We start from the raw sequence: 26,691 nt of genomic DNA, 5'->3' as shown, positions 1-26,691 counted from the left end.
AGGATCAGAATCTGGGAACTGACGAGACAGGGCATCCGGTTTACCATTCTTGGAGCCAGGTCGGTAGGACAGACAAAAGTTAAAACGGGAGAAAAACAGAGACCAACGAGATTGTCTGGGGTTTAAACGTTTAGCCGAACGGAGATACTCCAGATTCTTATGATCCGTCCAAACTAAAAATGGCTCCTTAGCTCCCTCCAGCCAGTGACGCCACTCCTCTAGGGCCAATTTTACTGCCAATAGCTCTCTGTCCCCAATGTCGTAATTGCGTTCAGTGGGGGTGAGTTTGTGGGAGTAGAATGCAGAGGGGTGGATCTTCTGATCTGCCCCAGACTTCTGAGAGAGAATAGCACCCACCCCAACATCGGAGGCATCCACCTCAACGATAAATTTATGGTCAGGGTCAGGTTGGCTCAAGATCGGGGCCGATGTGAAACGACTCTTCAGATCATTGAATGCTGCTTCGGCAGCTGGTGTCCAAGAGACTTTCACCCTGGGGGAGGTTAGAGCGTTTAGGGGAGCAGCCACTGAACCATAGTTGCGGATGAATCGCCGGTAGAAGTTAGCAAATCCCAGGAATCTTTGTAGCTCCCGCCTAGACGTTGGACGCTCCCAATCGGTGACTGCTTTTACCTTCGGACCATCCATCTGGACCCCTCCTGCTGTGATGACATACCCCAGGAAGGAAACAGTCTCTTTGTGGAATTCACATTTCTCCACTTTAACGAACAGTTGGTTCTCCAAAAGGCGCTGCAGGACACTCCGAACGTGCTGGGAGTGCTGGGAAACCGACGGAGAAAAAATTAAAATGTCATCAGACCCTGGAACACAGCTGGGCAGTTGGTGAGACCAAAAGGCATGACTAAATACTCAGTGACCTGAAGGAGTATTAAATGCAGTCTTCCATTCATCCCCCTCCCTTACTCGGACCAGATGGTAAGCACTGCGGAGATCCAGCTTGCTGAAAATCTTGGCCCCCTGCAACATCTCAAAAGCTGAGGACATCAAAGGTAGAGGGTAGCGGTTCTTCACCGTGATGTTGTTTAGACCCCTATAGACTATACAAGGACGCAGGGCGCCGTCCTTCTTCCCTACGAAGAAAAACCCGGCACCAGCAGGCGAGGAAGAGGGGCGGATGATACCGGCAGCTAGTGATTCACCGATGTATTTGTTCATAGCTGCGGTTTCGGGGGGGAGACAAGGAATAGAGACGGCCCCTAGGAGGTGACGTACCAGGTAGAAGATCGATGGCCAGGTCATAGGGTCGGTGTGGTGGCAGGGAGGTTGCACGGGCTTTACTGAACACGGCCTTGAGATCCAGGTACTCAGGTGGTACATCAGATAGATCCATGGAATCATCTGTGGCTTGTGAGATTGCGGGCAGGGGGGTAAGAGCATTCTTAAGGCAGTTATTCAGACAGAATGGGCCCAGCCTAGGATGGTGTTATTGGCCCAATCAACATGTGGATTGTGCTTTACCAGCCAGGGCCGGCCGAGGACGATGGGAGCAGTCGGTGAGTCTAACATATGGAACACTAGGTTCCCTTGATGGTTGCCAGAAATGAGTAGACTCACCGGGGGCGTGACATGGGTTATCTGGGAGAACCTTTCTCCGGTTAGTGCTCTTGCCTCCAGGGGTGTTTTCAGCTGGGCTGGGATGAGGTGTAGCTCAGAGGCCAGAGAGGTGTCCATGAAATTGCCATCAGCTCCCGAGTCAATAAGTGCGGACATGAGGTGGGAATGAGCTCCTGTAATGAGCGTGGCAGGGACAAGGGTACGGACGGTAGAAGAGGGATGAAGAGGAGTGACGCTCACCAGTAATCCCCCTTCTACGGGTGAGCGTTGCCTTTTGCTGGGCATTGGGCGGAGTAGTGGCCAGGTTTACCACAATACATGCACGAATTGGTGTCCCTTCTTCTCTGTCTCTCGGCTGGGGACAGATGGATACGGTCCACTTGCATGGGCTCTGGTACGCTGGGTTCAGCTGGCACTGGCAGGGATGGGAGAGGGACCCCCGAGGAGGATGACCTCGGAGGAGGACGGAACTCTCGCTCCCCGGCGCGCTGCTTCAGGCGTTTGTCCACTCGGAGGGCAAGCTCAACGAGGTCGTCAAAGGTGGAAGGTAGTTCGCGGGTGGCGATATCATCCTTGATGGCTTCAGAGAGTCCATAGAGGAAGGCATCATACTGTGCATCTGGATTCCAGCCACTGGTGGTGGCGAGGGTGCGGAAGTCTATAGCATAGTCGGAAGCAGAGCTCTTGCCTTGACGGATCTGCAACATCACTCTGGCAGCCTCTCTCCCATGCACCGAGCGATCGAAGACCTTCTTCATCTCACCTATGAATGCCTGATAGCTGAGGCAGACTGGGGAGTTGGAGTCCCAAACAGTTCCCCACTCTCTTGCACGGCCCGTCAAGAGGGTTATGATATATGCAACCCGGGACTGATCAGACGGAAAGGTGGCGGGTTGCAGCTGGAACACCAGCGAACATTGCGAAAGGAACGATCTGCATGTTCCTGGTTCCCCGGCATAAAGTGCAGGAGCTGGCAGTCGGGGTTCTCGGAGCAGGTTACCAGATGGACCGGGTGGGTCGGGCGGTGTTGGCAGTTGAGGCTGGGGTGGCGGCACCAGGGCCAGTTGCACCTGCTGCAGCTGGGCAGCCAGGTCTCTGATGTGGGTGGCGATTGCCTCCAAAGACCTCTCAAGTGTCTCAAACTGGGCTTGATGTCGACCGAGAAGCGCTCTTTGCCTCTCCAGCACAGTCTTCACCTAAATCAGATCTGCTGATTCCATCTTGGTCAGATCGTACTGTCACGACTCAGAGCGGGAATCAATTGCAGATCAAAAAGGATTTATTCCCAAACAGTCCAGCAGGCAAATCAGATTCCAGGTACAGGCAGGGTTCGTAAACAGGCAGGCAGGCAGACAGATACAGACGGACAGGTAGGGGCAAGAGATCCAAAACCGATAGGCAGAAGACTTAGTCCAAAACAGGCGGGGTTCAAAACCGGGAAGAACAGTAAACTATAGCTTCTCTTTAAAGATCTTCACGCTAGTCTCACTCACGTGGCAGTCAGGTAGCAAACAGTACATACCGTGACGATCTGACAAACTGAACAGAAAGGGCAGTGTTTAAATACTCCACCAATCAATACCCAATGAGAGACAGGTGAACAGAGAAAATCGAGGGAAAAAAACAAAGGCAGGAAGTTGCCCAAATAAGGACATGGGTGTTACTCCAGGCACATGACCAACACATGGCTACAAACATAGACAAAGTCCAGAATTATCACACTCCAACAGGTAGGGGGAGACAAAAACAGTCCATACGAGATTCCTGACAAAAAGTAAAATTGCCTGTAACAAATTAAAGCATTTTAATTACTTTAGTTCAAAGTAAAACTTATACTTGTATTTTATGGTAAATAAAATAATCACTTTTTTCAGTGTGTGTTGCTCACTGGTATTGCTTGGTGTAGACCAGGGGTACCCAATTAGAATTCAAAGAGGTCCAGTGACTCAAATTTCCGCACAGCAAAGGTCCGAACTATTCAAATGTCACCTCTGTTGTGCTCATGGGTATATGTAGTTATTGTATGTATGTAATAAACAAAGTACATTTCAATAAAATGTCAACAATATTTATTGCACATTTTCCATACAGACACATTAAACATGAACTAAAATAAATAAGCAGCCTAATCATGAATAACAGTAGGCCTGTATCACAAATTTTAACACAAAAAATAACTTAAGTGTCTGTTTTTTAAACAAAGTACTTTGATTTTTGAATAAATATGAACATTATAACAGAAGGTTTAATGACCATCTTTCCTACTCTCTCCCACTTCTCCATCTCACATATTTTTAGTGATAGGAATGGGCTTTTGCTTGCCCTGCCAGTAACTTGATCCTTGGCTGGAATGGAGTCAGCGCCATTCTCATGCACATATGTAGGTGCTCATTGGTGAGTCTAGAACGGTACTTATTTTTTATTATGTTCATAGTGGAGAAAGCTGTCTCACAGCTATACGTGGAGCCAAACATGGTCAAGGTGTACAGTGCTACCTTCATTAGACCAGGGAAAACAGTCTCAGGCACTGTCTGTAGCCAGAAAGTGGCATGGTCAGTTACACCAAAATGCTCTCTTAGTGCAACATTTGCTTGCAGATCAATCAGTTCCATCTGGAGAGATCCGGCATGTGCCCACGTGAAGGTCTGTGTCACCTCCCTTGAAAATCCTCTGATATCTGTGATGAGGAATTGATTCTGAATGAGCAGGAGGAACTGCGGTCCCAGGCTAAAGCTGTCAAAGCGTTTTTTGAAGTTTCCAATCAGCTTGTCCATGCAGTCAACATGAGAAACATCTCTCTCTCCCTGAATCTGTTCCTGGACGTTTGGGAGGTGTTCACAGTCTCCTTGAAGATCTTCCTTGAACACTTCCAGTTTCCTCTGGAAGGAGCTGACAGCTGTCATCAAATCACACTTCTTGCCCTGTAGCTTTAAATTTAGTTCATTAAGGTGTGATGTGATGTCTACCAAAAAAGCAAAATATCCATTTTGCTCTCATCTTGCAAAAAAAGTAAAAACTGTGTTGCCTTCTGTCTCTTGAGCTGTACTAAAAAAGCGACTATTTCTTTCCGAATGGACAAAAAGCGTTCCAACACCCTGCCTTTGCTGAGCCGTCTTACGTTGTTGTACAGTAGTAAGTCGTCAGCATTTGCATCAACTTCTTTCAGGAATTCTCTCGACAGGCGATGTTGATGGGATGAGGATGCTCTAAGGAAGTTGATGATTTTCATCATTGTATTCATAGCATACTCTTCTGACAGATTAGCACACAGAACAGATTGATGGATGATGCAGTGGTAAGCTATGAGATCAGGGTTGTCCTCTTTCATCCGTGCCACAGCTCCTCTCTCTCTTCCTACCATGGCAGGGGCTACATCTGTGCTGATTGAGACCACTTGTTTCAGATCTATCCCCCTCTTTCTCAGCATCTCCTGTATGGCCTTGTATATGTCCTCTCCTCTTGTATGTGTCTCAAGTGATGTTACACCTAAGAGGTCCTCACAGAATTCTTTCTTCTCTTTGTGGAAAAATCGAACATACACCAGAAGCTGGGCTTTATCAGTGATATCTGTAGATTCATCAACAGCTAGGGACATGCATGGTGCACTCTGAATAGCTGCATCAAGCTGCGCCAGTACATCCTCTATTAATCCTCTATCAATGTCTTTTTTGACATTGTTTGAGAAGACATTTGGACTTGCTTGATTTTTTCTTTTTTTTTGTTTACCCTCAAGAAGTGGGAAGAATGAAGACATATTGCTCTGTCCATTCATCCTTGAAAGCTCGATTTTTGGAGTCTACCTTTGTTATCTTTGAGCATGACATGCTGTTATCGCTCCTCTTGCTAGCTCTTGCTTTCGATCCTCTCTCTGATCCTCTCTCTTTCTCTCCATGGACCTATTAAAGATTCTCTCTAGCGAGCCCTTTCCACAATTACCCGGATTCGGACCGGAGTCCGAGTTTGTTGGTGACATCTGGTCACCAACAAACTCTGGACCTCTGGTCACCAACAAACTCTGGACTTCTGGTCACCAACAAATGGGGGTGAAATGTGTTCTCTCTCCCTTCCTCACTACCCTTACTGCCAAGCAGCACCTACATCCATTAACAGAAAAGCTGGAATGCAATCTCCTCCATTCCTCATTGTGGAACAAGGCCTAATAACTCTCTCACACACAAAAGGATCCTTCTGTCCACCCATGCACGGTTGCATCCGGTCCCAAATAACCTTTCACTATGATAAATAACTTTACTGCAACCCCCAGATTTCTATACGCACAGTTTCAAAACTTGCGTCTATTGGCCCAGACCATATAAGCCAGGGGTCTCCAACACGTCGATCGCGAGCTACCGGTAGCTCGCGGGCAGGTTTTCAGTAGCTCGCCTGATAGGTTGACCGACTGAGTTGTTAAAAAAAAATAATAATTATAATAAAAAAATAATATTCCGACGACAGTAAATGCACCTCATCTCACTTACGTTCACATATATGTCACATTGGTGTCCCACCCCCTCCAATTCAAAAAATAACAGGCCTATCAACTGTGAATAAAAAGCAAATGTAGCCAAAGTGTGTCTTGAGTGACGTTGTATGCTAACTAAGCTAAAGTGAGGAGTTTGGTGGTATTAGCTAGAACTTTAGACAGACAACAAAGATGGAAAACCAAGGTCAAGTCAAGTCAAGAAAAAGCAGAAAACATACAATTTCCATGTGGAGTGGGAATGCGAATTCTTCTTTACTAGTGTGAAGGACCAACCCGGTATCACGCCATTGCGTGCTCCTGCGCACGAACGTTAATCTATTGAAGCGTGTTCCCGAGCACGATAGTCCGACTTTTTGCGTGTTACACAAAACGAAATGTAAACCAATGCATTCTGAATGGGAGTGTTCTAAGACAATTAACGTTCTCCACAAAACGCTACGAGAGAGAGAGAAAGAGAGAGCGGGAGGGACAGAGAGAGAGAGAGAGAGCGAGAGAGAGGCTTCAGAAAGGGTGTGCGCAGATAGTACAGTGCACCCTAGTTATGTTTATGCCAAAACCTATATATATAATTAGGCTATAATTATATTATTTAGCGTGTAATGAGACAATCTATAGCCAAATTGTCGAAGATGCCCGAGAATCTTTCGGGATATCAGCATGGGAAATCGGCGAATCAGACCCATGAATCTATTGTAGCGACCCTGGGACAGTTAAATAGTTTGTGTGTTATGTGTTACATTATATTTCGTTGTCCGTTATGCCAGTTGTTCTATGTGCATGTATTGTAATGTTATTCTTGTCAAACAGCGTGTGGGGCGAATCATTAGGTCAGCTGGGGGAGGGCCTTGGAAGAACAGGAGGGTGGGGGCCTGCACGCGAGTGAGACCGTGTTGCCGGGGTAACCGGGGTTTGTTTGGGTCCGGTTTTCAGCTGTTGGTTTCAATGTTGTTACAATGTTACGGGTTTCAGTGACCTGGTTTTTGGTCCATTAAAACTACCTTCAACTAATGACTCGACATGATTATGTCACCGGCGAGGTCGTTACACTATAAAGAAACACGTCATCTCAAGCGGGAGAGAAAGTTTGCGGTGCTGGTTTGTGTCACCAACCCAGCAACCCAGTCGCCAAGAAAAAACGTTGACAGTGCACGTTTCCATGAACACTGGATACGTAGCATTTCAACGTAAAAAATAGCGTGTTATACCTACAGTATCCACGTGTGCCGCTGTGGAGGCGGGTTTCGGGGTTTGGGACACGATTGTTTAGGGGGGGGGGGGAGACTGTTGTTGACCGGGGAGGGGGGGGGGGGGGGGAGACACGTTTGTTGAGGTGGGGGGACACACGATTGTAGGGGGGGGGGGGGGGGGGACACACCAACCCAGCAACCCAGTCGCCAAGAAAAAACGTTGACGGTGCACGTTTCCATGAACACTGGATACGTAGCATTTCAACGTAAAAAATAGCGTGTTATACCTACAGTATCCACGTGTGCCGCTGTGGAGGCGGGTTTCGGGGTTTGGGACACGATTGTTTAGGGGGGGGGGGGGGGGAGACTGTTGTTGACCGGGGAGGGGGGGGGGGGGGGGAGACACGTTTGTTGAGGGGGACGACGACACATGATTGTAGGGGGGGGGACACACGTTAGTTGAGGGGGGGGGGGGGGGGGGGACACGTTTGTTGAGGGGGGGAGACACGTTTGTATCCTAACAACAAAACAAGTTAACAAAAGCCCCATTTGTCAACTGAGAACCCCAATTCCCAGAATCCCCCGCGGCTCCGGAACACGGCGTAGCTTATATTAATCTTTATTATCTGAATGGGAAATGCAATATTTTAGGACAGATACACCATTAAACGCGTTTCTAATGACATTTCTAGCGAGAAATGTACATTTTCCTTACATAATCTTCAGTCAGTGAATGTGTATGATCTTTATTAATCTTTATTATCTGAATGGGAAATGCAATATTTTAGGACAGATACACCATTAAACGCGTTTCTAATGACTTTTCTAGCGAGAAATGTACATTTTCCTTACATAATCTTCAGTCAGTGAATGTGTATGATCTTTATTAATCTTTATTATCTGAATGGGAAATGCAATATTTTAGGACCGATTAACCGTTAAACGTGTTTCTAATAACATTTCTAGCGAGAAATATACTTTTTACTTGCATAATCTTTAGTCAGTGATTGTGTCTGATCTTTAGTTTTATAGTTATTAGGATTTGATCGGCTCGCTCGCATGTTTCAACGACGTCAGGTTGCTTTCGCTAAACTAGCAGCTCACGTGCTTCCTGCGTTTGTGTTATTAAACTGTTACTTTATGTAACTTTTAATGATATCATCTTGTTAGAAACACGTATATCTGAGAGCCAACCCAGTCGCCAAAAGCATACGTTGACAGTGTACTTTTCGTGAACACTGGATTACGTCGCATTTCAACATAAAATAGCGTGTTATACACACACACACACACACACGCACGCACACGCACAGACACACACGCACACACACACACACACACACACACACACACACACACACACACACACACACATACATACATACATACATACATACATACATACATACATACATACATACATACATACATACATACATACATACACACACACACAGTATCTTGTACAATGATTTTTAGATTTCTTCTTTGTAAAACTTGAAAAATAAAGTAAGTTTTGGCTTTGGAAAAGTAATTATTTCCCTTATTATACAAATAGGCTATGCTGTTAAGGCTGCCGTGTTCCAATACCTGTACTTCCATGAGTATACTTAAAGGAAGTATACTATCCGTACTATCTACTACGTTAATTTTTCAGATGTGAGTGCTGTTCCAAATCGAGTACTCCGTGGTGCACTAACCGGAAATTACGATCACGACTGCCGCCGTGGCTCCTCCCCCGCAATAAACATCCCGCTTTGAAAGGTGAACTCTTTACGCCTAGCAGCTATAAAAAACTATAAAAACTAAAAAATGACTCTATTAATGCAGGCTATGTGGAAAATGCGCCGACTTTGGCTCAGCCTGGCTCCGACTCTTCCGCTACGTATACATATGTGTAATCCAGCACATATAAAGACGGGGACCAGAAAATAATTACTTTCTCTCCATTGAAACCCATTAATATTTTTCGATCTCAGAGGTCCCATGAGGGGCCTACCGGAAAGGGCGAACTTACGAGCTCTATGACGCTGCTCTCGAGCGACATATAGATAGGACTGCTAATCTTACAAGCATTCTCAAGATCGATTGTCGGCAGTAGTTCTATTCATTCTATCGCTGTAACTTTTCTCTCGTGTTGCTATGGACAAGTTGTTTGACCTGGATCTCCGTGACCCCCGCACAGAAGGAAGACACCTTGCCGTTGGGTTGATGCATGACCAATTCCTTGCAGAAGCCATGGTAACAACCTTTTGTACATTAACTGAACTTGAACTTGTACATGAAATGAATGTTTCAGTACCTCAGAAACTCCGTCTAACAAGATGTTGGACTTAAACACACAGGAGGCTGCGGAGAATGTCAATCGGGCAAGATCTGGAGGGGATTCACCACGGAGCTCAACCAAACGGAGCGGACGCGGCAAGGCCAGAGGGAGACGTGGAGGCCGTGCGGGCCATACAGGCCGTGCAGACCGATGGAGTGGCCTAACTACAGGTTTGTTTATGTGCAAATTCAGATTAGTTTAATTTGGTGACAAACAATTACCCATGGCAATTAGGGATGGGTCAGAATTTTCTATTATTCGATTTTTCGTTCCCGTGGGTCAAAGTCGATTTGTAACATTTGGACCGTTAAAGGTTGGGTATGGGATTTGCGAAACGCCAGCAGATTTTGAAAATACACAACTCAAATGGTCCTACCCCCTCTCCTTCAACGCTGACTCTACCCATTCCAAGTACAAGTACATGGGAGCGGGGGAGAGGGAGTGCCGTACGACCGTTTGATTGACGTACTTACTGTCAAATGAGTTTCTTGCAGCAGTGCAAGCACTTGAGTGTCTGCCGTAGAGATATATTAATCTGTCATGTACTGTTTAACAGGCATGGACACTGAGGTGTTGGCACTTCCTTCAGAGGATTCCTTGCCCTTAACCAGAGCACAGCAAAATCCTCAAGAGATGTTTGGTAAATATACAGTGTTTAATTCTGAAATCCAAATACTGTATATAGAATGTAGATCATTTGGTTATATTTTATTTGCAGAACAAAACATGGAGAGGCTTTCTGCCCTACTGGATTCAAGCCCCTGTCCTGCTGAGCCTGAGAGAAGCGCAGCATCATCGTGGTCTGTTAGGCAGCAGAAAGCCTCTGACCGTTGGGAGGAAGCACGGCCGTACCACCTCAGATGCCTTTTGGAATCTGAGGCTGTTGGCAAGCCATTGTGTTGCTTCTGCCACAAGCCGGCTGTTATAAGGTTGGATGTTCATCAATCAAATAATAGAATGTATCTATGTACACTAAAAAAAGTATATCATATAAATTGAGTGACTTGACTTGAGTGTTTTGTCTGCTTAGGTGCAGAGAGTGCCTTCCGGAGCAGTGGTTTTGTGGGGCCTGCGACATGCATAACCACAGCAAACGGCCACTCCACAACAGGGACAGCGTGGTGGATGGCTTCTTTAAAGCCATTCCCCCATTCACATGTATCTCAAGAGGAGAGACTGGAATATATGCCACACATGAGCAAGGTAAGGTCTGACAAATCTACCTGTCTAGACTTCCTGATCCTTATCTTGTTTATTCAGTCTGCTGCCATATACAGAATGTTCACTTTTCTTTTCGACAGATCGCATTTTACCCACAATGCCAGCACAGCACTGCACCTGCCAGGTCCCTAGCTTCACAGTGGAAGCTGGGAAACCAGTCATCTTGATTACCATCAATGGTAGAAACCAGTTCTCTATTTAGACTTCTGTTAGTCTAATATACAATATGTGTCAATGATTATGACTAATGTTGTTTTTTTCGTTAGGGCGTTATGATTTGCATTTGCCACGTTATGTGTGCCAAACATGCCTGCAGCAGTGGGCCCCTGATGTGAGAGACCTAGTCAGGAGTGGATATTGGCCAGCTTCTGCAAATGCTTCCACAATCTACACGGTGGACCTCCTCAACACCTTTCAGGAGCTGAAGTTGATCTCACCTGGATTCTCCAGGCAAGCCCTTGCAAAAATGCTGGAACATCGCACACTGTGTGCAGGAAGAGTAAGTGACATCAGCAATACTATTTATTATGCTCACCAATATTGTCAGCAATTTTTTTTTTTTTTTTTTGACTATCTCAAAAATGTTTTCCATATTCTGATATACTTTCTAGTCTGGACAGATCAACGGGGATGCCCTGCAGAGGAGCTTTCTTGAGTTTGCATACGCCTCCTTTGAGAAAGACCAGCTCTGCTGTGATACCCCTTTCACCTGCCCTGCCTGCACACCTGAAATGGTAGCAGTGTCAGCAGATGGCAACAGGAAGCTTTATCGCTTTGGCCATACTGGAAGGTGCACTTTAAGTTCTCTTTGGTAATTGAGTCGTGACTGTAAGTGACAACAAGAGTAGGTAATGGATGTTATATATTTTTCCCCTAGATCTAATGACACTCCCTTTTTTGATGGGCTATTTCTAGCCAAAGACAGTGAGGTGTCTGATTTTGTCAACACAATACAGATGGCGGTGAAGAATGTAAGTTTAAGCTAAGTTTAAACACTCAAATAGTTCTGTTACTAAAGGAATCATTGCATTTCCTGGACTTCTAGAAGTATTCCATACTCCCTACTCTTTTGTCGTGAATTACATTAACAATATGTGTATGCACTATATTCACAGATAAAGGGGAGAGGCACATGTGGAGACTCTCAATGGGCAGCAGCAAGGGAGACCTCTAGGCGGGCCTCTAAACTGGATGAGGAAGGCGTTGAGGTTGCGGTGTGTCGGCATGGCTTCCTTTTTAAAAGCCCTTAACATGTACCGAGGAGAGATATTTGCGTATCCTATGTATCTCCAAAGGGAGCTTCTCCCAAGCAAGGCACAGTTTTTTGCTATGGATGTGGCATGCAAATACTGGCCATACCTACAAAAAGTTGCTTCGGTCATTCCAGCTCTCAAGAGCCTCACAGAAATGAAGCCCTTCCTGAGCATCATGCATGCAAGAGCTCATGCTACCAAGTGTGAGGTATGTCTGTTATCTGTTATTTTCAAATGAATACGCCATGTGTTACTATAGGAATGGACAGCTTTAAGCTGAATTCCTTTTCCATAATATTTGTCCACGTTTTCCAACTGCTTCATTGGCTCTAATGAACCCCAAATCCACCCATCCTTGCAACAGATAAAATGGAGTGGTCGGAATCAGAAGGGAGCAGGCACAACTGCCGGTGAGGAGGTGGAGCAAATAAACAGCTACCTCTCCCGTTGTGCCCTGACAACAAAGTACATGTCAAAAGCAGGTAAGTCACTTTGGTCTGAGTTTATGCTATCATCTAATATTGCTCATAGATTGCAGAACATAATGTAATTCTCCTTATACCAGCACGTGTGGACATGCTCACTGTGCATGCAATGGGTTGGAACCATCACAAAGCAGAGACGCTACACAAGGCCCTCTCCACAAGATATGTGAAGGTATGTTTCATATTCATGTATGTTTTTGTGCCAGTTGTTAGGCAGACTGAGTTCCTATTGTAATTATTGTAAATATTTTAGACATCTAAAAGGGCAGAAGAAGAGGCAGAGAGGCTGTCACAACTGCAGAAGGACCTGCAGTGCTCAAATGCAATGGCTGTACAGTGGATTGCTGAAGTCAAGGAATGGGCAGAGAGCGGTGAGGACAGAACAATATACATGCCTTTTTGCAGTTTCCTTACAGACATTTGTGTTCAAACGGTAATCAAAATAATACACAATCAGTGAAGCATTAGTGCTGCAAAAATCTAGAAAACTCGGTTGCATTGTATAGAATACAGTACACTGAGCTTAATTTCACCCTAACGGATATCTACAGAGACCCCAGTAACGGGTCTGCACGTTCTCCAGCAGTCCATTGAGGGTCTCCATCTGGGTCTAAAGCAACAGAAACAAACCCTCTACCGTCAGAATGGTATGTAGGCTTTTTCTTGAGTTATCCGGTATACCTAACAATGTATCTATATTGTTTTTAATATAACCTATACAAGGTTTTTGTGTCTGCATATTACGTTTCTCCTAAACAATCTAGAAAGCAACAAGCTTCGCCATCGTCTCCGAAGAAAGTTGACGGAAGACAAAAAGCGCCTTCTCCAGGAGATTGATAAATACAACAGTCTTGTTGCAGACCTCTCCAAAAGGATTGATGTGGCCTTGGTTGACCACTCTTTGGCTGGACAGAGCACTGGCGCAATATGGCCATGGGAGGACTATGGCAGTGGTATGCATTTTTCAATGCTTTTAAAATGTCATGCAGTATATCGGAATAGTGAACTATCCTGAAATGATATATTAAATATAATGGTGGTTTTGTAATATATAAAACGATTTTGGGAAAGAAACATCATTTCTAAATTCTGTTTCCATTATGGCTGCATTGCTAAATGTTATGCCAGATACTCATGTATTGATCTTAATATTTTGGATCATTAGTAACAATCGGGGTCAAGAAACGACTGCACGACCAGGAAATGCTGAAAACACGGCTGGAAGAGGAGCTCCCTATCCTGGTGTTGGAGATGGCCCAGCACTGTACGTGGTTGCAGAACCTGGGAGTGGCCCTCGAGACGGAGCTTGCAAGATACGGTAAGTTAAAGACAAGTTTTGGGGATCCCATTTAATGTATTCAATTAGTGGGGGATGTTTCAATATATATTAACGTCGTTGGGTTTTCTGTCCTCTACTTGTAGAAGATGAAAATGGACTTCACTGTCTCTTGGCAAGAAGACTTGCGGAAGTGGAAGAACGACATCAAATGGTCCTGCAGCGGTATAAGACTGCTCTAGGTCCATTGGCCTCTGTCCTCCTTGATGTTTGTGAGGAAGAGGAATGTGATCCGATGGGCCTGGTCAGTCCAGACACCAGCGAGGATGAGGAAGATGCAAGAGAACAAGCAACTTAGTTGATGGTGTGGTTTCGTGCCTCGCTTGATGTACACAAATGATCATTGTTATTGCTATGTTTAAAATAAAAAAATAAAAAAATCGATCTCTTCAATTCAAGATGGGGTGGGTGAGAATAAATAGTGCTATAACCTCACTAGCCTTATTGACATGGACACATCTGTTCCGCATAGATTTCTATGCACGAGACTTAACGGACACTTTTGTTACTGCCATGTATACAGTACATTCGGATCACATTTTAGGAAGAGATCTATGACGCATAGAAATCTATGCGGATCAGATGTGCCATGTAAACGCGGATACTATGAATTTCATTCATATATACAATTTCAGAAGTGGATGAGATTCGAGAAATATCTTGTTATAATGAGAAAGAATGTCAAGGTTTGGGGGTTGATGAAAAACTATTTTGAACCTTTGTGGTATGGCAACCCAGTCGCCAAAAGCATACGTTGACAGTCACTTTAAGGACAAGTTATGAGAGAAATGCACATTAACTTTTTGTTATCTCATAAGCGGTGTGGTGCCGGCTCCTTTTGACCTTTTGACCCCAGACTTCAAAAACGTGTCCACAGGCCAGCTGTGTCTACCCACCTTAAGCCACAAATGTACACCTACATCCCACAGTAAATGGGGACTAGAAACATAACCTCTGTCATATACATTTACTCTACTGTTGGAGGTCACGCCCCTTTTTCCACCTTTTCGAGATAGCTAGAGATGCTAAAATGTTTACACACATTTCCCGGGGCCCCGTGTACGACATATCCGAGATTTGGAGTTCTAGCCCTTAGAGAAAAAAAGTTTTCCCAAATGGAGTGTCATTTGGACAAAGCCCCTCAGAAGTGTAGCCTGCAAGACCTAATGGTTCAGAATGTGGTGGAAAAATTTTTTGAGATAGGAAGGTCCTACCACCCTGAAATTTTAATACCTTATTCTAGGGCCTAACTGGGACCTCCGCACCGAAACTTGGCCCGGTCGGACCCCGAGGGCAGGAAGGGGGGGCCTGCCCTCGGGGTCTGACCGGGCCAAGTCTCGGACAGGAAGGGCCCCCCCTTCCTGCCCTCGGGCTCCGACCGGGCCAAGTTTCGGTGCGGAGGTCCCAGTTAGGCCCTAGAATAAGGTATTAAAATTTCAGGGCGGTAGGACCTTCCTATCTCAAAAAATTTTTCCACCACATTCTGAACCATTAGGTCTTGCAGGCTACACTTCTGAGGGGCTTTGTCCAAATGACACTCCATTTGGGAAAACTTTTTTTCTCTAAGGGCTAGAACTCCAAATCTCGGATATGTCGTACACGGGGCCCCGGGAAATGTGTGTAAACATTTTAGCATCCCTAGCTATCTCGAAAAGGTCGGCAAAGGGGCGTGACCTCCAACAGTACAGTAAATGTACATAAGACAGAGGTTAGTTTCTAGTCCCCATTTTTTGTGGGATGGAGGTGTACATTTGTGGCTAAAGGTGTGTAGACACAGCTGGCCTGTGGCCACGTTTTTGAAGTCGGGGGTCAAAAGGTCAAAAGGAGCCGGCACCACGCCGCTTATGAGATAACAAAAAGTTAATGTGTGTTTCTCTCATAACTTTTTGTCATTATTAAAGAGAGGCCTGATTCTCAGATATGCATGTTGGATGGCTAGGGTGTAGGTTTGGGTAGAACTTCAGACAAAAATCTTGTAAGCGAGCCGCTGGGTGAGGTGCAACAAGATGGAGCACTTGCTGAGTCATTTCTTGTAGGGCCGGTGCGTAAGAGGGCAAACAAGATGTCCTTCAATATCTACGCTTCCAGGCGATTGCAACGGTGCCACACATGAACACATTCAAACATGTTTAATGGTAGTAATTAGCTGGCGAAATTGGAGGCCTTAATCAATAATGACCAGCTATTGATTTGCTTCCCGATAAAAGTTTGTGACAAATGACATGTTATTTAGCATCTACACATTGAGCTGAGTCCAATGACACAAAGCATGACACTCCACGGCCCTACACGGCCCCCTACACTACATGGCCCCTGTATTTTACATGGTACACCTATGGTCTAGGGCATGATCTCTGTGTGGCACAAGGTCGAGCTTGATCTCATTGGACTCAGCTGCTAATGTAGATGCTAAATAACATGTAATTTGTCAGAAAACTCCATCGGGTAGCAAATCTATAGCTGGTTATTATCTATAAAGGCCTCCAAAATCGACAGCTAATTACTACCCTGAAACATAGTCAAATATGGTCATGCATGGCACCGTTGCAATCGCCTCGAAACGTAGATGACAAATGACACCTTGTTTGCCCCGTTACGGGAAGATATTTTCATGGTATATCTTTCTATTTCCTAACCAAGCTCCATTGCCGTCTTTAACCAACGTGGTTTGCCGAGAGTCACGTGACGTTGACGCAGGCCCATTGAAAAGAAAAGGCCCAAAAAACGTAGGCATGTCACATGTTTAAAGCCGTTATTGTAATTTATTAATTTAATATTAAAATATAGGCTATTATATGTATACAATTATTACGTCGTGTAATATTCTATCTATAAGTAGACCATAACTTTTATTCAATTATCGTTATAACATGATCTGTATCTGACCATTGAACATCTTTAACCAAGTTCAGGTATAACCAGACCATATAACAAATATTTATAACATATAAACTAGGCTATACGTATAGCATATCATACATTTGGTTACAGGCCAAATTCGGTATAAATGTTACCCTCTGCTGGCCCACAACTAGATCGTCGCGTCCCTAGCAACCTGACGTCTTTGAAACATGCTAGGGAGACCATAAAACTAACTATCGAACAAAAGATCAGACACATTCACTGACTGAAGATTATGCAAGTAAAAAGTATATTTCTCGCTAGAAATGTTATTAGAAACACGTTTAATGGTCAATCTGTCCTAAAATATTGGATATATATATATATATATGCCTAATGCCTTCAGGGCGGCGCTACTGTTCAATCAGGACAAGAACAATGAGGTACTCCCACTCTTTTATCCCTGCAACCATCAGGTTACTAAATGATGACAAAAGTAAGGAGTAGGTGGAGAGCACACCAGTGTTGCTGGGTGTTTCCGGGGGCAGGGTGGTTGTTACTGACGGGCTGAAATGAATTGTGAGTTAAATGTGTGTGTTGGACTGCCTTTGATATATGTTTTTGTCTACCTCCTATTGCTATTTATTGTATTTATTAAGTAATCTATTATGTGAGACTGGAAACTGTGAACGAAATTGCCCATTTTGGGATAAATAAAGTTTTCTAATCTAATCTAATATATATATATATATATATATATATATATATATATATACGTAACCATTTCCCCCAAATGCTGGGAGAACGTATCGACCCCTATTGGTGCTATTCCTCCATTCATTTAGATGGGCGGAAGAAACGTGTATCTCTTCACGCTTTGGTCAGGCATAGCGTGACACTGAACACTCCTTGCGAGGTGGACCAATGTATCTATTTCACGCCTTGGCGTGATACCGGGTTGAACAGACTGTTCTGTGTTTATGTGTGGAAAAATAACATCATTACACGGTTCCATAAAATAACATAATCAGCAAAGACAATGGTTTTATTTCCATGCTTTAAACGGCATTCGGGCTGCTAGTTTCAGCGTCCATAGCAACCATCATAGGCTTAGCCACCATGTTTTTCTGTCGAGACAAAATACGTTTTCAGACAAACGTAATTGAGAATGCCGAATAGTTCTCTGGGAACGTAATTTTCATGAGACAGGGTTGTCCTTTAGGGCTTCGGCCTCCTAATTGATCATTGATCAAAACTCTGCCCAATCCTCACCTTCTCTGACGCAGAGAAACTCGTCCACGCCTTAATCCCCTCCAGGCTTGATTACTGTAACAGCCTTCTCATCGGTACACCCTATAACACCTATGGTCCTTAGATTATTATTTATTTTATTGTGTTATTGCCCTTCGTGTTTTGTTGTAGCACTTTGAGATTATTTTTATGAAAAGTGATTTACAAATAAAATGTATTATTATTATTATTGTAGTAGGCTATATTTGAATGCCCTTTCACATATATGAAACCACCACCACACCATGGTTGGTTTGACGTAGCAGCTAACTTAATCATCCAAGAGAATCTGGTGTTTTGGTGTTGAATAAAGATCTATCAGCACAATATTTTAATAATCTGTTGTGACTAAATTGACATTCAGTCGGCCCTGCTTGCACTTGTATGTTTAAAATCAATATTTTCTATACAATATAGCCATTTGCAATTATACCTGGATGCATATCTTAAATACATTGAATGGATTAAATACTCAATTAATTGCTGCTACTACTCTATTAGCTAGAGACCCTTCAGCCCACAACTTTTGAGTTACTTTAACTTTACCCACCATGTACTGCCTACAGACTGGAATTCATATTTATATTAACTGTTGTGTCCATACATATATATATATATATATATATATATATATGTGTGTGTGTGTCATTAAGCTCTTAGTGACCACATTTGAATGGCAGGGCAATCATGTATCAGGAGTAGCACCACATTCTAGAAAGACTGAAAATATGTTTTTATTTGAAGAGGGCAGGGGGACTAATTCAAATCTTTTGGCTGCCAGGACCTGGCCCACTCCTTCCCACTGAAAAGAGAACAAATAATATATCAATGAACCGTTTTGTGATGATTGGTCGAACTCCACTTACATAACACACAGTATATACCTACTTTATATTGATTCTCATCTATAAAGGCAATTACAAATCAAGCCCAATCTTTGCACATTTTTGTTCTTGAGCAATACCACACTTTCAAGTCATTTTCTAATAATTCAAGATCTAATAATGTAATAGTGTATGACACATAAGAAAGGGAATGATGAAACCACTTGATAGGAAATCTGGTTGGCAAGTGTGTTTGGTGGAAGAACTACTGTTAAACGTTAAAATAGCAGCAGCTATTTTGCACCAAGATGGTGCAAAATAATATGGTATAATATAGAATACTCGGAAAAGCAATGAAGTGGTTTAAAAAAACCCAGTGAAACAGAAAGAAACCAAATTAAATACATACCAAACTGGGCAAGGCTGCCAATCAACAAGGACTTCTTTAATGCCCTATCAAGGAAAGGAACCATAAATTCATTAGTAAGATAATAAATTCAGTGTTAGCCTATGAGTTTGATAGACAAAATGCATTGACGGTACTATTCCAAAATATTTATGCAAATTACTTGTATACATGAGTAAATTACATTTACAGTATGCACTTAATATGCATGCTCATGATCAATCAGCGAGAATGTCATTCCTACAGTTAATCACGCATGTGTTTTTGCTGGGTCTTTATGGGTCTGTCAAACCTTTCTCATCCTCTCCTTCCCGTAACTCCTTATTTCGAAGGAGTCACGACCAATATGGTAGGGGCAATCTGAAAATATAAAAAACATGTTTTTCACAACAAAACCATCTATGCTTATCCACTGGCAAATATAAAATACTGCAAATATAAAATCAATAACAGTAATTATTAATACTGTATTAATGCTGTAATCGCTGCTATGAATACACAGGAGAATAATTTACAATTCCATAATTATAAATTGTGTAAAGGGTTTGTCAGTGCTCTGATCGTTACAAACTATTTCATCTTACTCTTCGGTAAAGTCTTGTTCCTTTTTTCAAGCCCCTTCTGGCTGTGATGCTCTGTAGGAAAGAAATGTTGAGGTATTCAAACAAAGACTCAAATGGTCATAACCAACATTCTTATTACAGTCCTTTTTCCAAAATAACTACAATAAATGTAATGCTATGGTGAAAAGAATAGTAGTCAATTAGCAATTCGATCTGTACAGACATTCTGAACATACCTTTTCTCCTCCGCTTCCTCTGCACAGTAGAGACCGCTGTTGGAATGGAAAATAAAATATTACTCATTCAGGCAATGATGTTTATTTGTATGACACTTAGTACCTTCTCATGCATGCTTTAATTGAAAAATCCATACCTGGTCCTTCCGTGTCCGGGTGGGCCACCTCCTCTACCTGCAGGGCCCCCTCCTCCACCTGCAGGGCCCCCTCCTCCACCTGCAGGGCCCCCTCCTCCACCTGCAGGGCCACCTCCTCCCCCTCCTCCACCTGCACGGCCCTGTCCTCCACCTCTCCCATGTCCATGTCCATCTAAGATGACATAAGATAACACTCACTCAAAGTCCAACAGTGGAACTTCAACAGTGCAAGTGTAAATTCAGTTTTAAAAAATATGAAATTAAGACCATACAGATCTATACACATCTATACACATAAATAACCATAAACAAACATGAAAAGAGGTTAGCACTTATACAGCTGACTTAGTATATTGTAATTTGTAGCATAATATATTGGAGTATATATGCAGTATATAACAATATATAGGATTAGCCTCTTTAATTGTCATAGATATTCCTGTATGTCTTCACCTGAGTGGTCCCCCTGCCCTCTTCTGGCCCCTCTGCAGTCCCACTTGCAAAAGGGGTCCATCCTGTGCAAGTTTGAAAAGTGTTGCAAAGGGTTATTAAATTGCAAATGGCAACCAAAAAAATTGTAGCAATAGTTCCATGATAAAAATGAATGTGGTGGACAAATAACAAGATGCAGTTAGTATTTTGGTAAACAAAGCAGAGGGTGTGTGGAATTTATAAAAATAAAGAATCATACCTTGACAAATGTACTCATGGATGGAGCCCATTTTTTTGAGGGACTCCTCCGCAAATGTGGCCAAGGTGCAACGAGGTGTGAACACCTTGACCACATGGCTCTTTTTAGTGGCTTTTCCAAGCAGCAGGACAGGTTTATATCCTGCTGCTTGAAGCTTTTCGAGCTGTAAGGAAATCACAGCATGTTAATGTTTTGCCTGTAGTAATCAAAAAAGACCTACTATTCAAAGCAATAGGGATTCAGACAGTTAGAGGTAGAACATAATTAATCTGAATTGTTTACATACCAGGAGGAACATTTCCTGCTTGACAACAGCCATGTTGTGGTTCTTCTTGCGGGAAGACGCCCACTCTTCCCGCTTAGCCTCAAATTTTCTCAAGGCAATTTTGAGGCGTTCCTTTACAGGCTGGACCATTTTGCAGTGGCTGCAAACCTTTTTAGCGCAAGGCAGAATGGTTTTGCAGGAGGGGCATGTTTTACATGTGCTGCCTGGCATATTGAAAGATTACCTAATTTACAAAGACACAGACAAACCGAATAGACAGATAAACAAAACAGATTAGATACACAGATAGTAGATAGATAAGAAAGATTATAGATATAAAATATTAGCATTGGCAGAGAGATAGTTAAGATGTATGATGCTTATTTGAAGCTGCAGGGAGAAAAAAGTAAATCACTAAAAACAAACTATTTTTTACAAACAGCCGACTACATTGTGTAAATTACCTTCTAACATGATGCTGTGTATGGTACTTATCTAAGCCTTTCTCATTGTTCAATTTCAATTACTAACGAACTAGCTAGCCTACCCGAGGGACAGGTGGCGACGTAGGCCTACATTAGCCTATGAAGCAACGCTTTTGTTATCTGTTATTAGCTGTTAATACCTGTTAATAATCTTTGACAACGGCAATATAATTATTTGCACTATCAACTCCATAATCTTAGTATTTCAAGCATTCAACCGTTTTTAAATAGCAGTCAATCATAGTTGAACTTACGTCACACAAACCAGCACCGCAAATTTTCGGTCACTCCAGAGTTGACGTCTTTCTTTCAACCCGGTGTCACGCGATTGCGTGCTCCTGCGCACGACCGTGTGCGTGTGTGTGTGTGTGTGTGCGTGCGTGTGTGCGTGTGCGTGTGTGTGTGTGTGTGTGTGTGTGTGTCTCTGTGCGTGTGTGTGCGTGTGTGTGTGTGTGTATAACACGCTATTTTATGTTGAAATGCGACGTAATCCAGTGTTCACGAAAAGTACACTGTCAACGTATGCTTTTGGCGACTGGGTTGGCTCTCAGATATACGTGTTTCTAACAAGATGATATCATTAAAAGTTACATAAAGTAACAGTTTAATAACACAAACGCAGGAAGCACGTGAGCTGCTAGTTTAGCGAAAGCAACCTGACGTCGTTGAAACATGCGAGCGAGCCGATCAAATCCTAATAACTATAAAACTAAAGATCAGACACAATCACTGACTAAAGATTATGCAAGTAAAAAGTATATTTCTCGCTAGAAATGTTATTAGAAACACGTTTAACGGTTAATCGGTCCTAAAATATTGCATTTCCCATTCAGATAATAAAGATTAATAAAGATCATACACATTCACTGACTGAAGATTATGTAAGAAAAATGTACATTTCTCGCTAGAAAAGTCATTAGAAACGCGTTTAATGGTGTATCTGTCCTAAAATATTGCATTTCCCATTCAGATAATAAAGATTAATAAAGATCATACACATTCACTGACTGAAGATTATGTAAGGAAAATGTACATTTCTCGCTAGAAATGTCATTAGAAACGCGTTTAATGGTGTATCTGTCCTAAAATATTGCATTTCCCATTCAGATAATAAAGATTAATATAAGCTACGCCGTGTTCCGGAGCCGCGGGGGATTCTGGGAATTGGGGTTCTCAGTTGACAAATGGGGCTTTTGTTAACTTGTTTTGTTGTTAGGATACAAACGTGTCTCCCCCCCTCAACAAACGTGTCCCCCCCCCCCCCCTTCAACTAACGTGTGTCCCCCCCCCTACAATAGTGTGTCGTCGTCCCCCTCAACAAACGTGTCTCCCCCCCCCCCCCCCCTCCCCGGTCAACAACAGTCTCCCCCCCCCCCCCAAACAATCGTGTCCCAAACCCCGAAACCCGCCTCCACAGCGGCACACGTGGATACTGTAGGTATAACACGGTATTTTTTACGTTGAAATGCTACGTATCCAGTGTTCATGGAAACGTGCACCGTCAACGTTTTTTCTTGGCGACTGGGTTGCTGGGTTGGTGTGTCCCCCCCCCCCCCCCCCCTACAATCGTGTGTCCCCCCCCCCCTCAACAAACGTGTCTCCCCCCCCCCCCCCCCCCCTCCCCGGTCAACAACAGTCTCCCCCCCCCCCCAAACAATCGTGTCCCAAACCCCGAAACCCGCCTCCACAGCGGCACACGTGGATACTGTAGGTATAACACGCTATTTTTTACGTTGAAATGCTACGTATCCAGTGTTCATGGAAACGTGCACTGTCAACGTTTTTTCTTGGCGACTGGGTTGCTGGGTTGGTGACACAAACCAGCACCGCAAACTTTCTCTCCCGCTTGAGATGACGTGTTTCTTTATAGTGTAACGACCTCGCCGGTGACATAATCATGTCGAGTCATTAGTTGAAGGTAGTTTTAATGGACCAAAAACCAGGTCACTGAAACCCGTAACATTGTAACAACATTGAAACCAACAGCTGAAAACCGGACCCAAACAAACCCCGGTTACCCCGGCAACACGGTCTCACTCGCGTGCAGGCCCCCACCCTCCTGTTCTTCCAAGGCCCTCCCCCAGCTGACCTAATGATTCGCCCCACACGCTGTTTGACAAGAATAACATTACAATACATGCACATAGAACAACTGGCATAACGGACAACGAAATATAATGTAACACATAACACACAAACTATTTAACTGTCCCAGGGTCGCTACAATAGATTCATGGGTCTGATTCGCCGATTTCCCATGCTGATATCCCGAAAGATTCTCGGGCATCTTCGACAATTTGGCTATAGATTGTCTCATTACACGCTAAATAATATAATTATAGCCTAATTATATATATAGGTTTTGGCATAAACATAACTAGGGTGCACTGTACTATCTGCGCACACCCTTTCTGAAGCCTCTCTCTCGCTCTCTCTCTCTCTCTCTGTCCCTCCCGCTCTCTCTTTCTCTCTCTCTCGTAGCGTTTTGTGGAGAACGTTAATTGTCTTAGAACACTCCCATTCAGAATGCATTGGTTTACATTTCGTTTTGTGTAACACGCAAAAAGTCGGACTATCGTGCTCGGGAACACGCTTCAATAGATTAACGTTCGTGCGCAGGAGCACGCAATGGCGTGATACCGGGTTGGAAGGACAAGTGTGTTTGTCTCATATGCGGGAGCAGTGTTTCGGTCGGCAAAAGAGGTAATGTGGAGCGCCACCACACTCAAGTCCACGGTGACTTTGCACAGGATTTTCCAGCAGGCAGCACTCAACGGACTGAGAAAGTGAACCAGCTTAAAGCAACCCTTAAAAAACAGCAATGTTTATTCATTGGACTGACGAAGAAAGCCAACGCAGCCACGGAGGCATCATTCAATGTGGCGCACATTTTGACAAAGCACAAGAAGCCATACACCGATGGCGGGATGGTGAAGGAAGCAATATCAGTGGTGGCCGACACATTATTCAAGGACCATAAAAGTAAACCTGAAATCGTGTCCGCTATTATGGTTGGAAAAAAACATTTGGTTTTACCCCACTCAAACAAAAGCAGCCAAGTTTACAGCTTATTCGCTGTATTTGCCACTCACTTGATATAGTTCCGTTAAGGCCATGCAATAATGTAATTATCATAATAATATATGATCAGAGAAACTATAATAATAATAATAATAATAACAATAATAATAATAATAATAATAATATATGATCAGGGAAACTTTAATAATATAATAATACTCTGTATGATCAGGGATCACTGGTTCATTCAGCCGAGTGTGACTATAGGACTACTATCCACTGACAAGTCCAAGCTCTACCTGTTGAGCTTGCCAGAAACGTCAGACGCGGTCTTTATGATTTATAATATCATCCAAGGCGCGCATAGCTTTTGGCCGTGATATTAGATATAATTTTATATAAATACTAGGGCTGTAACGATACACCAACTCACGATTCGGTTTGTATCACGATTTTTGACCCACGGTTCGATACATCCCACGATTTTTTAAATTTAAAAAGCAGTTTTTGGCTTCCGGTTTTGACATGGCCGAGTAAGGACGTGCTCTGAAGCCTCTCCAATGAATTCTTAAATATTGTTTTATAAATATAGCTACTACATCTTGGAAACGCTACACGTGATTGCTTTCAATAAGAATTAACTAGTTATTGATGTCTGAGAGAAATAAAAGCTGCAGGGGAAGCAGTAGGTCGACGAAATTAACCGACGACTCTTTGCTAGCTAGCCAAACAACAGGTGAAATGGCGGAGAACGTTGGAGAAGGCATGATCGCCACCATCCGCACTGAGGTGAAAGCGCTACAGGCGGAGATTATGGCTGAATTCCGTGCAACAGCTCTAACTATGTGCGAAGAAATTGTCAAAGAACTTCGTTCTGCAATGGCTTCACTACAGACAATAGTGAACGTGTGATTGGCTTGCCTGAGAGTGAAGAGGGCGCCAATCCGACTGCCTTCATGGGACCCTTCCTGAAGGAAATCCTGGGCGACAAATCATTCGCCAACACACCTGTTGTATACAGAGCACATCATACCCTCGCAGCCAAGCTCCCTCCGGGCAAATCTCCGAGAGCTATGCTAGTGCAGCTGCACTATTACCAGACCAAGGAGCTGATTCTCCACACATCCCGCGAGCGTGGACAACTGTCCTATAAAGGGAGAAAGATCCACATATTCCCTGACTACTCTGCAGCATTGGCCCGACGCAGAGTGAAGTTTAGGAATGTGAAGGCACAACTCCACCAAGCGGGTGTTAAGTTTTGTCTGATCCATCCTGCCAAGCTACGGCTTACCTTCCAGGGAACTGTCCACACTTTTGAAAACCCCGACACAGCGCTTCTCTTCTTCCAGAAACTACCCAACCTATGGCTGAATGACCCGACAACAGATATTGTAATCTACTTAAGGATATTACTTGGACTACTTGTTCATTTTTTTTTTTTTAAACGGAACGTTGAAATACGCAGACGTTCACCTAGTTTGAAAGTGCGCGATGGTAAGCTAACCCACTGCTTTTGTCCCAAGTATAGCCAATGTTTACGTAATTGTATTATATACAATTACGAACCAGCTTGACCTGATATTCACAAGGTCCTGTGGCACCTCTGCTCTCTCTGTTACCCCACTCCCCGTGTCTGACCATCACTTTGTTGCTTTTTCTCTCCCCTTAAAGTCCTCTCCCCCCCTCCTCTGTAGTCCCCACATTGTCACCACCCGCCGCAACCTCAAAACTCTCTCTCCCTCTACGTTTGCCTCAACTGTTCTGTCTTCACTACCTTCTATTGAACAATTCTCTCAACTATCCACAGAGGAATCCTCTGACACTCTGCTATCCTCCCTCTCCTCCTCTTTGGACTCCCTCTGTCCCTTCCACTCCAGACCGGCGCGATCTTCACCCCCCCCTCCTTGGCTGACAGAATCTCTGCGGACCCATAGAGCAGAGTTGCGGGCAGCTGAGAGGAAATGGAAGAGATCAGACTGTCCTAATGATCTATCTCACTATCTCTTTGTTCTCTCAGATTTCACCTCCACTGTGTCAACAGCCAAATCTGCCTTCTACCGGACCAA

The 26,691-nt window shown here is 43.7% G+C and overlaps 1 protein-coding gene and 1 long non-coding RNA gene across 2 annotated transcripts; one reads left to right on the top strand and one right to left on the bottom strand.

Moving 5' to 3' along the window:
- Positions 1 to 10,764: 10,764 nt before the first annotated feature.
- On the top strand, positions 10,765 to 15,822 carry LOC307081546 (uncharacterized protein; the record flags this gene model as incomplete). Its single annotated transcript, XM_079744799.1, has 12 exons — positions 10,765 to 10,971; positions 11,059 to 11,291; positions 11,404 to 11,582; positions 11,670 to 11,763; positions 11,908 to 12,253; positions 12,410 to 12,527; positions 12,611 to 12,702; positions 12,784 to 12,901; positions 13,082 to 13,177; positions 13,295 to 13,483; positions 13,696 to 13,848; positions 15,806 to 15,822. The coding sequence occupies exons 5-12, from the start codon at positions 11,984 to 11,986 to the stop codon at positions 15,820 to 15,822; spliced, it is 1,053 nt and encodes a 350-aa protein (XP_079600925.1). The 5' UTR covers positions 10,765 to 10,971; positions 11,059 to 11,291; positions 11,404 to 11,582; positions 11,670 to 11,763; positions 11,908 to 11,983.
- A 4,476-nt stretch (positions 15,823 to 20,298) lies between these two features.
- LOC307083448 lies at positions 20,299 to 21,666 on the bottom strand. The gene is made up of 4 exons (XR_013812280.1): positions 21,141 to 21,666; positions 20,855 to 21,017; positions 20,617 to 20,678; positions 20,299 to 20,335 (listed from the first exon to the last, which is right to left on the bottom strand). It is a non-coding gene; the product is annotated as an uncharacterized lncRNA (long non-coding RNA).
- Positions 21,667 to 26,691: the final 5,025 nt, after the last annotated feature.

Source organism: Pollachius pollachius, assembly GCF_949987615.1.
Source record: "Pollachius pollachius genome assembly, chromosome: 1".
NCBI lineage: Eukaryota > Metazoa > Chordata > Actinopteri > Gadiformes > Gadidae > Pollachius > Pollachius pollachius.
This window is presented reverse-complemented; position numbering and strand designations above follow the sequence as displayed.